Consider the following 14,301-nt stretch of genomic DNA (forward strand, 5'->3'; position numbering starts at 1 on the left):
CTGTCATCGCCACTGCCACTGTCACTGTCATCGCCACTGCCACTGCCATCGCCACTGCCACTGTCACTGCCATCGCCACTGCCACTGCCACTGCCACTGTCACTGCCACTGCCACTGCCATCGCCACTGCCACTGTCACTGTCATCGCCACTGCCACTGTCACTGCCACTGCCACTGTCACTGCCACTGCCATCGCCACTGCCACTGCCATCGCCACTGCCATCGCCACTGTCATCGCCACTGTCACTGCCATCGCCTCTGTCACTGCCACTGCCACTGCCATCGCCACTGTCATAGCCACTGACATAGCCACTGCCATCGCCACTGCCATCGCCACTGCCACTGTCACTGCCATCGCCACTGCCATCGCCACTGTCATCGCCACTGCCACTGTCACTGCCATCGCCACTGCCACTGCCACTGTCACTGCCACTGTCACTGCCATCGCCACTGTCACTGTCACTGCCATCGCCACTGCCACTGCCATCGCCACTGCCACTGTCACTGTCATCGCCACTGTCACTGCCACTGTCACTGCCACTGTCATCGCCACTGCCACTGCCACTGCCATCGCCACTGTCACTGCCACTGCCACTGTCACTGCCACTGCCACTGTCACTGCCATCGCCACTGCCACTGTCACTGCCATCGCCACTGCCACTGCCATCGCCACTGCCACTGTCACTGTCACTGTCACCGCCACTGCCACTGTCATCGCCACTGTCACTGCCACTGTCACTGTCACTGCCACTGTCATCGCCACTGCCATCGCCACTGCCACTGCCATCGTCACTGCCACTGTCACTGCCACTGCCACTGTCATCGCCACTGCCATCGCCACTGTCACTGTCACTGCCACTGTCACTGCCACTGTCACTGCCATCGCCACTGTCATCGCCACTGCCACTGCCACTGCCACTGTCATCGCCACTGCCACTGCCACTGTCATCGCCACTGTCACTGTCACTGCCACTGCCATCGCCACTGTCACTGCCACTGTCACTGTCATCGCCACTGTCACTGTCACTGCCACTGCCATCGCCACTGTCATCGCCACTGTCACTGTCACTGTCACTGTCACTGCCATAGCCACTGCCACTGTCACTGTCACTGCCATCGCCACTGCCACTGTCATCGCCACTGTCACTGCCACTGCCCCTGCCATCGTCACTGCCACTGCCACTGTCATCGCCACTGCCATCGCCACTGTCACTGTCACTGCCACTGTCACTGCCATCGCCACTGTCATCGCCACTGCCACTGCCATCGCCACTGTCATCGCCACTGCCACTGCCATCGCCACTGTCATCGCCACTGCCACTGCCACTGCCACTGTCATCGCCACTGCCACTGCCACTGTCATCGCCACTGTCACTGTCACTGCCACTGCCATCGCCACTGCCACTGCCACTGTCATCGCCACTGTCACTGTCACTGTCATCGCCACTGTCACTGCCACTGTCACTGCCACTGTCACTGCCATCGCCACTGTCATCGCCACTGCCGCTGCCACTGCCACTGTCATCGCCACTGCCACTGCCACTGTCACTGTCATCGCCACTGTCACTGTCACTGCCACTGCCACTGCCATCGCCACTGTCATCGCCACTGTCACTGTCACTGCCACTGTCACCGTCACCGCCACTGTCACTGCCATCGCCACTGTCACTGTCACTGTCACTGCCACTGTCACTGTCACTGCCATCGCCACTGTCACTGTCACTGTCACTGCCACTGTCACTGCCATCGCCACTGTCACTGTCATCGCCACTGTCACTGTCACTGTCACTGCCACTGTCACTGTCACTGCCATCGCCACTGCCACTGCCACTGCCATCGCCACTGTCATCGCCACTGCCACTGTCACTGTCACTGCCATCGCCACTGTCACTGTCATCGCCGCTGCCACTGTCACTGCCATCGCCACTGTCACTGTCACTGCCACTGTTTCATCTCGCGCGGCTTTGTGGGGCAAGAGCTAGACACCTCTCTACAGGAAGACAAACGACTGGACTCCTGCCCAAAAAAAACTCTCAGTTCATCACAAACATAAATGACAGGACTAAAAAAGGACTTTTTTCACATTCACAACTGTTTCTCCTACCAGAGAATCTAAAGTTATTCCACCCCAGTGGGGGAGATGTAACAATCGCCGCATTATCAGAATGCAGCACAATGCACAGCCTTCTGCTGAGCTCATCCCAACATTTAAAGCCAGAATCTTCAAGATTACCGGAGGAGATTTTATGCCTCATGCAGGACAAAGGAATGCCTACACAGGGGGACTGGCAGACCACAGAATTACAGTATTAAACAGTACCGAAGAATACTGAGGGATTCATCTTCAGCTTTCAGAAACACAACTCTGTGTAACATGTTGCAAAGTGCATACTGTTCACACAACAGCAGGTCGGGTGGTCAGAACACTGCTTCACAAGCCAGGGACGGCGCACATGCGTGGCTGCGCCTGTCATTTAAAAGAGCCCTGAGTCAGATCAGCAGCTGTGCCAGGAGAGAAGCCAGGCCACCTGAAGTGGCAGTACATGTTCCACAGGAGGTCAGATAAACAAGTTAATTCACTCCCGCCTCATGTCTCTCTCTCTCCCAGAATCCCCTGCCTGCTCCTGGAGATAAGCCTCTGGTAGTTACAAGGCAATTTCTCTCCTTTCTCCAGGTGAGAACTCTAGTCTGAAGATTAAATATTAACTTTCTGAGCAGGCTGTGGAAAAAATTCTTCCGGAATCTGTAATTGGTCTCTTGGCTGGAAATACTCTTTCCCAGAACCCCCTTTTGAAACTAGCCGCCCTTATCAGTCTTACTCCGAAAACTGGGCTATTAAAGGAGCGGGCGATAAAATAGTTCTCATCAATCTCGCTTTGGCTCAGAGGATCCAGAAAAGGTTAAGCAACCCGTGTCCTCCTCCCCCTGACAGCTGAGGCCCAGACTGGGGAGTCAGTAAGCACCTGAGGGCAGAGACTCCTGACCTGGTTTGAGAAAGAGGTCTGTTGCTCAAACAGGCTCAAGTGAGATCAATGTTCCTGTAACCCAGCCTCCATGTCTGGCCTCTGTTAATATCTAACCACTTTCGGCTTACGAACAGGGGGACAGTCAGTCAGTCTCTGACCAAGAAACTTTCCAATAGGCTGTAAAAAGTGGAAAAACAAACAATTAATGACATCCTACAAGAGTTTGCAACATCCTGTATGCGAAGGGCTGGGCTAACAGAGTTCCTGTCTTGGGGATCTTCAATCACTGAAGGCTCAAAGACGTGCGTCAAACACCAGCTTGCAGTTGTCCTGCAGGGTGCAGCTCCATGTTCCAGCTGGACACCAAGGCCTGCATCCTGGCACTGTCCCAAAGTAGCACACCCCCTCTGTGCATGCCATCCATTCATCCACACCCTCCTCTGTCATGTTCATGTCCTGCATTCTTGGTCTCCAGTCTCTGCCTGAGGCTTGGCAACCGGCACTGACAGTCACTTCAGTGTGGCAGACTGCAGTACCCCCAGTGCACTGCATACAGATACTGTATAGCAAACACAGTGAGACAGCTGGAGATTCTGAGCGCTTGCTCGATTGTTATTCCTTAAATTTGCTCTGCTATTGCTATGAAAGCAAGCAGGATGGAGAGGACAAACAAACACAAACTAAATGAGAAGGAGTTTAAAGGGAGAAAGATAAACCTGTCTGTTATGCGTCTGTGCCCATGGCTTGGCAGGTCGTAAGTTCCTGTGCCACTCTGGTGTCCACCTCTCACCGCTGGCACAGCTGCGGAAGGCCCGGGCCATGCAGAAGCAGGGCCATTGAGTCCCTCACGAAAGTGTACAGTGCCTACTGTCCTAAAACTCTGTCTTTAAGTTCTCATATTGCTTTATCATGCTCGTGATGTCTAGGCTTTGTTTTAACAGGCTTTGTTTTTACTTTGCCAATGGCTCCTCTTTGTTTGTTTCACGATTTACATACCTCTGTGCTTTATCATGCTTTTACTGTGACTCAGTGTTCCTCTTCTTCTTTCATGCAATACACAGCAGCAGATGTTTACAAGGGACGGGCTTTGGAGCAGACTTTCTGGTCTCGTGCCACAGTAAGCTTTTGATTTGCTTTGGAAATGGTGGAATTGCAGTTTCTAGGTTTGTCCAAGTCACTGACACACCAGAGAAAACTGACCGTGAGATGGGCAGTGGACAGCACAGGGCAAGGTGAACGTTTAGAAAATAATACGCCACCATGGTGCTAAACCTGACTAAGAAAGAGTGGATGAAGGTGATAAGGGCTTCTTAGTCCTACTTTTTAATAACTATTAAAATCCCAAAGCCATGTGCCCTAGAGTTACAAGACCTCAGCACATTAGAGTGTGTATACAGGCTCTCCTATAATTAGCACTCAGCTGCCAGATTTGTTCTTGTAAATACCTGTATGTCAGATTTGCAAGACCATACCTGAAAAGCTAACTAACAAAAATGTTGGCTATGGCTGTTCTACAGGTGTGTTCTATAGCTCACCATACGAAACAGCACACTGAGCACTGATCTACAGGCCTGGGTCTCAGCAGATCACATACACATGTCAGATCCTTGCAGAACAGTGCTGAACCTCCTACGGTTTCTGACCAACACAGCGATCTCCCATGCAGAGACAACATGCAGTTGCAGGACACCGAGGACAGAGGTGTGAGCCATTCAAAGAAAATAGAAGAGGAAGTGATGGATTTTAGCTTTTTTTTTCAGGAACGTCTACTGTAATCTTCCAGTGAGGACTCAGCGGCTGCCAGGAGCCAGGACCATCTGGAAGCAGGTGGTTCACAAACAGGCTTTGGACCTTGACCGCCCAGGGGCCCGGGGGCACAAGGGGGGATAGCGCTTCAACAGACCCGCTTCAACTGAAGCTAAATGCAGGCCAGTCACACAACAATAGCCATAGGAAGCATTCTGGCTCTGTGGCTTCTGCAAAATCCCAGGGTGTTCCCTCAAAGCCTCTTATCACCCTCCTCCACTCTCTGTTACTGACTGATCTGTGAAGCCTGGTCCCTGCAGCTCCATTCAAACAGAGCGTTTCCCCCAGAGCTCCCCCTTTCCTACTAGTGTACTGCAGGTTCATAAACCACCACCTCTGCTCTAAAGATATCAGAGTAAGAGCAGAGTAAAGTGCAACTACTGCTGCATGCTGTATTGTTGTGCATTTGATAAATAAACTTTGATTGATTGATTGATAGCAGGAAGGCACAGTGGACGGTCACATCAAAGCACACAGAAATCAGTAAAGCATGATAAGCACCATGGAAAGTGTAGTAAAAAGGCAAATAGGGTGCTCCTATGACGCGAATGTTTCACATGGACTGCCTCTGAAAAAACACCCCTGGTGTCAGCCAGGTATCAGGACATTTAACTGATATTCAGAAGGATAAGATCACACAGGACTTCTCAAAGATACAGGTCTCATGGTGAGGCATTTTGCACTACAGCCAAGAAACACCAAACCAAACGGGTAGAGCTGTATTTCACGGCACGTAAATACTATGCAAGCTTCCAAAAGCCTGCCGCCCTGTCCTAAACAGATTAGTAGATTAATTAATCCCGATATCCGTCTGTGAAACACATTTGGAAGCGCATGAGTAATGTTATCTCTCGAGCACACCTTTTCTTTGAAAAGTAGGGGATTCTGGCCCCCTTGGGTCAGTTCGGGGACGAGGTGACCCCATGTCAGAGCAGCGCTTCCTCTGAACTTCCCCGAGTGCTGGTGCTCCGCGCGAACAGAACAATAGGACTGAGCGTCCGGAGCACGGAGCAGCCAGCAGAATTCCCTTCTGCCGATTGAAGCTCCAGGATTCCAGATGCATTTCCCAAAACGTCTCTTTTGGTGACATCATTCCAAATTCCCGTAACCCTGACTCGGAAAATGAACTACGGCCTCTATGTGTATGTGTGCTCATAATGATATGTCTGCTATTTAGTAATTACATATCTTTTCATCAACAGGTGGTGTTTTTCTTCTAAAAACAGTCGTTTACCTTGATTTCCACCGAAAAGGGGAAAAACAAAAGCCTGCCTTCCTCTGGCCGTGAGAGTTGGCCGAATGAGAGAGTCTGCTGCTGAGCCCGAAGGCAGCAGACCCAGATCCGTTCTTCACCAAGCTACGCACTACCAAACAGCCTTACTCGCTTGTAGATGTTTTTATGATCTGAATCTTCAAACTGAACCAACGCAAAGGTACAGTTGAACTGTGGGACTTTTAAGCACCACTGTATTTGTATGAAGGGCAGAGATCCTTTGGGATTTGTTGGAACTAAAACTGAGTTCTGTCTTGTTCTTCAGCCCAGAGAGCATATTCCTAGTGGTGTAAATGCCCTGGGGCAGAGGCTGCAATGCAATGACACCGGCATGCAGGGCTGACTGGCACGCCTTTCTCCGCAAAATCACCCCCTGCAGGCAGCCGTAGTGACTTCAGGTGCCTTAGGTGGCCACACTAGCTTGTGGCTGTCTGAAATACATTACTGGTGCAACCATTGAGGATACCCAGGGCTGGCCATCTTGCCTCACAGGATTTTAGATGTTCAGCACAGATTAAAACGATAGCCCTGAGAGGCTGAACCAGCCCTGCAGACAGGGCATATCAAAGCCAGAGAATGCACCCTATGAACACTTCAGCAGATTCCTTATAAGAGAGATTTCATTAAATGCTGGTCAAATTCCAAGACATTTTAATAGAGTATCTCCCAAGAGCTTACACATAGTACTTGTAGAAATCGGCTTGTGTCTCATTCTGGATTTCACTGATGGGCTGTGACAGGTTCAAAAGGGTTTAATGGAATGTGTTACAAAATGGCTTTTAAAATACATTTCAAGAGCAAAACTGTAAAGCATTTATTGTATTTGCAACAGCAGAGCTCCTGACTTCAGCTCTCATGTGCTCGGCAGGGCTGGCCTGGTCAGTACTGGGATGGAAGACCTCTGGGCAACCAGGGCACTGCTGTGAGTGGTGTTGGTGGACCAGTAGGTAGCAGTCTTCCCTCTGGAAGAGAATTTAAAGACCAGTGCCCCAGTATGGAGACTGGAAACATTATGTTGCAGGAGATGCTGTCCTTCAGATAAGACATTAAACTGATGTCCTGACTACGTGGTTACTAAAGATCCCAAAGTATTTTTTTTTAAGTAGAGATGTAATTGCGGATGATGTCCTGCCTTAATTCTACTCTGAGCTTTAACAAATTTGCCTCTCTCAAGTTCCCCCTTAACTCAGTAAAGTGAAACAGCTTCTCTCTCCTCCCCCTGACCTGTGTACAGGGGTGCTGCTATGTGTCACCCAGATGGGCAGCACATTAGTGGGGATGCAGAGAGTTCACTTCCACCTGTTTGAGATCTTTTATGATGAACAGCTCCATATAATTACAAGGATAATCATTATATGATTATCCTACACATTGCAGCACAGCCGCTAAAACTCTAAACATCCATCCATTTTTTTAACCGCTTCATCCAAATTTGCGTCGTGGGGGAGATGGAGCCTATCCCAGCAAGCAATGGGCACACGACGGGGTACATCCCGGACGGGACACCACTCCACCACAGGGCACACACTCACACCAGAGCCAGTCTTAAACTCTAAATACCCACTCACATAAAGCCAAAAATATACACAGTGCTAGAGAAGAGGGCAACATTGCCACAAATAAATGCATTAGTGTATTTTACCACATTTCAGAGGAGCCCATCGAAAGAGGAAGTACTTTAAAAACTGCCGAGGGACAGTCGACTGCCCGCAAGGGGCTCACCGTCTGCTCTCCTAGAGACCAGGCTCAGCAGGAAGCCAGACAGAGACCGATGACAGCTGGGACAACGCTCCAGTAACCGTTAATTATTACGGTTCGTTTAATGATGAGGCTAAAGCATATGGATTAGTGCCTAAGTGGTCTCCGTTCCCCAGATATCGAACTGGGCTAACATGACGACGACACCCAACCTCCCAAACGGAGCCTGTCTTCCTTTCCGAAACCTTTCAGAAATTCGATTGACTATTCGTTCCATTAGTTTACTCAACACTTGATCTGTTTCTGGGGTTGTTTTAGAAAGTAGTCTTGACCTGTCAGCACCCTCACACATGCCCTGTTCATGTTCCTGGCCTGTAGCCTTGAGTCACGCCAAGAATGCAGAGTTGTTTTATCTCCCAAGAAAACAGGATATGAAATATGAAAAATACAATAATAACAGCACTGTTTATACGCAATGTACTTAAAGGCACCATCAACAAGGACAAGTTTGTTCTGAAAAGTAGTAATAACAGAGTCCATGTTTAGCACACAAATAGAGTTATTCAGCATATGCTACCTGTGCTGGGAAGAATCTGGGGAGTTTCACTGGCTGAAACTGAAGCTCTCCCAGCCGCCCACACACCTGGCCCTGGCCAGCTCAAGCACTGTGTTCCCAACTCACTGGGCTCCCCAGTGCTTGTGCCAGTGCGCTAACCTTGAGGGGCAAGGTGGGATCTGAACAGACCCAAATGAACTCGCAACGGGGGGAATCAGATCAGTGGCTTTACTGTCAATTTGTGCAGCACAGAGGGGGTGAACAGCTGATCCGTGCTCTTGACTTTGAAAGACTCGGAGATCAGGGTGGGTGTAGTTAACATACAGTAGTGGGAAAGCTTACTTCCCAATAACAGCACTAGAGGAAAAAAACCACAAAGACTAAAATAAAAAACAACCTTGAAATGTTCATTTTAATTTCTTATATGTTTAGAATGGATGGATGTTTAGAATTTCCTTTAAACTATCTGATGATAATTAAGCAATGATTTCCATGAATTAATGCCGTTTAAGACAAAGATAAGGAGAAAGACAGCACTTTATATAATGGTTAAAAAAGAACGAAAGAGAGTAATAAATTGCACGTCCAAGTGAAAAAGATTATCTGAAAGGCTAAGAAAAAGACAAGAACATTTCAGTGATGAACACAATAAATACTTCAATATTAATTGATAAAATTTGGTAAACTATTGGTCGCTGCAGGTTGTTTGAAATGCATGTTTCACTCAGGTATTATAAAGGAAGAGACAGCATCAGTTTCAGGCAACAGAAGGGCAAAGTCTTAAAGTATCAAACAGTATCAGCACAGAAAGGCCAGAAGAGTTACATGTACTAAAACACAAAAACAAATCTCCTGGGCCTGGACCAGTTGTTTTTAAGAAATTAGATGTTTTTCATAGACCCTAAAGAACAGTGACTCAGGACTGGGCAGTGCTCAGTGGCTAGAGAATTGCTAAAGCAGCATCCAATCCCACAAAAGGAAGACAACACCAAAACCACCGCTCACAAGACGAGATCTCAGCTGATACCGAAACTGGAGGATCAGTAAACACTACTGCTTAAGAAACCCAAACGAGGATGCAGTTAACTAAAATTATGAGTTAAAGACAATTAAAAACAATGAGTGCAAACTGGCTACTTTTGAAAAGACTAAGGTGATTATGTTGACAAAGCATTTTCCTCCTCTAGACAATGTGAGGAAGCAATAAAAAAGGCAAACAAAACGTTAAAATATCCAATTATAACTGCAAAATATAAATCACCTCATGTACAGCAGACTACTCTATAGAGTTTGATCACTATGTTAAATAAAAAAGATACCGTCTCTCTTAAATTAATCAAGTAAAGAATGACCAGCTACTTTTCCTCAATGGATGTTTGCCTGTTACGCCTTCTGGCATGTAGGGGTATCAGTTTTTTACGGGACAGGGTTGTTAGCCTTGTGCCCAGCCTCCAACATGGAGGACCTGGCGCCCGACGTGAGACACGAACCCACTACCCCGAGATTAGAGTCTCATGCTCTACCAACAGAGCTAGTCGGGGCACCGTTCCCATTGAAGGATCACTTAAATTTTGATTCACTTATTCAAACTCCTAAAAGGCACTGACAGTCAACCCAGCAGCCATATCACTCTTCAACTCACAACTGGCAGCCCACTGAAGCTCAGCAGGTGTGAGACTGGTCAGTACATGGATGAGAGACCTCTGGGGAAAAACTAAGGTTGCTGCTGGAAGAGGTGTTAGTGAGACCAGCAGGGGGCGCTCCCCTTGTGATCAAACTCTGCAGTCCATGTGGGTCCTAATGCTTCAGTATAGTGACGGGGACACTATACTGTAAAGAGGCGCCATCCTTTGGATGAGACGTTAAACCGAGGTCCTGACTCTCTGTGGTCATTAAAAATCCCAGGGCTCTTCTCGAAAAGAGTAGGGGTGTAACCCTGGCATCCTGGCCAAATTTCCCATTGGCCCTTATCAATCATGGCCTCCTAATAATCCCCCTCTATGAATTGGCTTCATTACTCTGCTCTCCTCCCCACTGAGAGCTGGTGTGTGGGGAGCGTTCTGGCGCACTATGGCTGCCGTTGCATCATCCAGGTGGGGCTGCACATTAGTGGTGGTGGAGGGGATCCCCATTATGTGTTAAGCGCTTTGAGTGGAGTGTCCAGAAAAGAGCTATAAAAGTGTAAGCAATTATTGATTATAACCCAACGCGCCGCTTCGGAATCAGGAGAGGACACCTGGAGCCGTGTGGCAGGAGGCACAGTAGCAGATCGGGCTCTGGGCTTGTGTGTTAACAGGGGCTTCAGCGTGCAGCAAGCTCTGCCCAGCAGACCGTACAGCACCGACTCGGATCGCCGCTTCATTTGCGGGGGTGGGGAGCTGGCAAAAAGCAAGCGCCTTACCTTTCCTGGGGGCTTCGGGGAATCCCAGCTCCCCTTCTCCAGGGAGGGCGGGGTCTGGTAGATGTCCTGAGTCTGGTTCATGGAAGGGGGCACCTGGTAAATATCCTGTCCGGGGCCGCCTGCGGAAGGGGGCACTTGGTAAATGTCCTGAGGGGAACCCTTGGACGTGGGGGGCACTTGGTAGATGTCCTGCGATGGCCCCAGCGACGGGGGCACCTGGTATATGTCCTGCCCACTGCTCTGGGTCCCTTGTTTCTGGAGCAGGGCAGGAGCCTTCCCCTGGCCAGCCGGGAACTGGGGGCCTGTGGGCACTTGGTACAGGCTCTGTGGGCCTTTGGCGTGGTTGGGGGGCAGCATGTAGACGCTGTCAGGCTGGCTGGGGTAGGCGGGGTGCATGGCGGTGTACTGCGAGGAGGGGGGCGGCTTGGTGTAGGCATTCTGCTGGGGAAAGGGCAGCGGGCTCTGCGTGGGGGTGCCCTGCTGGACTCCTGGGCCCTTGCCGGCCGGCTGCTTCTTGTCATACATGCCCACCAGGATCTTGAGCCGGTTGCCCGGCACGATGCCCTGCCGCCCGTGCAGGGAGCACAGCCACCAGCCGTCCAGCCCCTGGGTGTCGCGCTCCAGCACCGTCATGATGTCCCCCTTGCGGAAGGACAGCTCGTCTGGCGATTCGGCCACGTTGTCGTACAGAGCCTTGGCCAGCACATTCTGCAAGACAGAGAGAGAGCGGGGCTCGTGAGGTCATGCCCTGACACCTGGCGGGGGCAGATCTAACACTTGCCCACATCTGAGCGCCCATCCTTCCCCACACTCATATTTCACACAGAACAACCCGAAAACGCGTTACTAGTGACCCTTCCGCTCTGGGTCACCAAGACATTCTTCTAGAAATGACAAATTTGCTTGTCTGCTGTTCATGTTAGTCTCATAAAGGCCATTCGTCCTAGCTCAGTTAAGAATTGGATCGGCTGATTTGCGAAAGGGCCTGCCCGCCTGTGCTTCCTCGCTCCAGTCTCTCCTCACGCCCTGATGCCCAGGCCAGTGTGTGCAGGAGAAGCGTATTGCCCACTGCACAGCTGTGCTCAAGCCCAACTCCCATCGCAACTCATAAGGACCCAGGACTCGACTGCAGGTTCCAACAGCAGGACATCAGTGGCTCCAGAGAGGGCTGGAGACTCTCGATATAGCACCTTCGGCGGTGCAGTCTGGCCTCTCTTCTGCCAGCTGCACCCACACATCTCACCAGTGAGCAGAGCTTCACTGCTCCATCTGCCACCAAGGACACAGAGAGGCGTTCATGGATCAAAATAATGGCAACTTAATTGATAATTATTCCTTACATTTATCTAGTGCCTTTCTAGACAATACTCATAGCACTTTACAGGTAATGGGGAATCCTACAACCCACACCCATGGATGATGCGACAACAGTCAGAGGTGCACCAGTACGCTCACCACACAGCAGCTATCAGTGGGGAGGAGAACAGAGTGATGAAGCCAGTTGATAGATGGGGATTATTAGGAGGCCATGATTGGTAAAGGCCAGGGGGAAATTTGGCCAGGACAGCGGGGTAACACCCCTACTCTTTTCAGGAAACATCCTGGGATTTTTAATCCCAGAGAGTCAGGACCTCAGCTGTATATCTCATCCAAAGGTCAGAGCCTTTTTACAGTATAGTGTCCCTGCCATTATACTGGAGCATTAGGACCCACATAGACCACAGAGCGAGCGCCCCCTACTGGTCTCACTAACACCTCTTCCAGAAACAACCTGTTTTTCCCAGGAGTCTACCATCCAGGTACTGACCAGGCTCACACCTGCTGGGCTTCAGTGGGCTGCCAGTTGGGAGTTGCAGGGTGATATGGCTGCTTAAATGCAAATATCACTGCAAAGTGAGTCATTAGATAAACTATGCAAAAACTTTATTTGTGGCATTCAGATATTTTAGGATTTGCAGGAAAGAAGAACTCGCTGCGCTTGTCTCTGAATGGGGCTGCACTGGGTCGCAGAGTAAATGAGCTCTTTGGCTTCCTGTATGGTTTTCAGCCTTCTGGGGACTTGGGGCAAAACTTGTGCACCCACATCCAGGGGTGTGCGGCTCGGCTGTGGCTGGTATGAGTCTGCAGTGTTGAGTCCTGTCTGACAATCTATGAGCACTCAGAAGGAAACAGGACAGTCAGGACCCAAGAGAGGTCACAGGCTGCGAGTGGTTCTCAGTCACTCTTTACACCACTGGAACGGTCTCTCGGAGTCAGCGTCACACTACAGAACGCCGTGCCTGCCACAGTGAGTAACAGCCTCATGCTCAGTCTTCACTATGAGCTCTTACATGTCCTGTGGCCCTGCTCTTTGTAAGGAGTTTGAATGAGTGACTCAGTGCCAGCTCTGTTCGTTTCAAGTGGCAGAGGACTAGGCTGGAAAGGAGAAATTACAAAACCCAGGACGTATGACACAGGACTCCTAGCGCTCAAATCAAGAAGTGTTTTGTTTTTGAAAGAATTAAAAAAAGAAAATGAAATTTTGCATAGGTGCTTTTGATCCCTAAATTCAAATGCATTTTGTAGCCCTTTGGACAGAACTGAACTCTGTTTGAAAAAGAAAGTGAGGGGAGAAGAGATGAGGCAGCGGAGTTATGGCAAGCCATGAGTCTCTTTTCTTATTAAACCCCTACTCCCACCACCCCCATTACAGCGCAGTGCAGAGGTCACATCCTGTGGGGCGGAGCTTGTTTTTGCAGAGGTCACATCCTGTGGGGCGGCGTCCGTCTCTGCTGTGTGTCTCTGTGTGAAACTACTGGCTCACTGGCCAGTCTGTTGCTCGAGGATTTTACCAACATGAACTTTGCCTCCATTCCAAGAAAAAGTTTGCTCACTTGCCTGCCCGCCCACCCCTCTCTCCTAGGCAACAGGAAGTGCTTGGAAAATGATTCACATGTAACCCAGACTGGGAGCAAGAGTGACAAAATGAGAGTCAATGACCAAATGACTATTACTGTCTTCATTGCTGAGGCTGGAATTTCCACATAATTACTTTACACACATACACACATCTTTAGGAAGTGCATTTAAAACTGAGATAAGGGTTTTTTTTACACAAAGTGTGAAAAACTTTCATTTCTTTTTACACAGTGTTAATAAAAACCTTTAACACCCCCAAAATAAAAGGGTCAAGCAGTTTTATGGAAGAGAGGCAAAAACACAAATTTAAAAAGAGTTTGAATCAGTTCATGTCATGAGTCACTGTGAACATACCGGCCATGAGGAAGAATTCCCTGTGAGATTTGTCTGGGTGGTGGGAATGTTTTATATATAATCAAACCAGGCTGAATCTTGGGGGATGAGCAGTCAGCCCTTGTGAAGTAAAATACCTGCTCTCCCAGCTCCAGGCTGCACGCCCAGTCTGACAAAAAACGCAAACGATGATATTCACAGCGGTCACGTCGCAAATCGGAGCTCCACAGCGAAGTGACGGCTAACAGGAATAAAATGGTCCTGCCAGAGAGGCAGCCCGGGTGAGCTGGGAAGGACTGAACTGGGGGCAGGAGCGAAGCGGTCCGGAGGGAAGGGGGCTGGGCTGGAGCTGGGGGTTGTTGCACTTTGA

General features: G+C 49.7%; 1 protein-coding gene across 2 annotated transcripts in view; it reads right to left on the reverse strand.

Annotated features, from left to right (window-relative positions):
• The window catches only part of bcar1 (BCAR1 scaffold protein, Cas family member), a 72,673-nt gene that overhangs the window by 19,326 nt on the left and 39,046 nt on the right, over window positions 1-14,301 (reverse strand). For both annotated transcript variants that reach the window (XM_088614180.1, XM_088614179.1), the window contains exon 2: window positions 10,701-11,408. In XM_088614180.1, the coding sequence (XP_088470306.1) occupies window positions 10,701-11,408 (708 nt within the window). The remainder of the gene's footprint in view (window positions 1-10,700; window positions 11,409-14,301) is intronic.

This window comes from Lepisosteus platostomus, chromosome 20 (genome assembly GCF_059453375.1).
Source record: "Lepisosteus platostomus isolate fLepPlt1 chromosome 20, fLepPlt1.hap1, whole genome shotgun sequence".
NCBI lineage: Eukaryota > Metazoa > Chordata > Actinopteri > Semionotiformes > Lepisosteidae > Lepisosteus > Lepisosteus platostomus.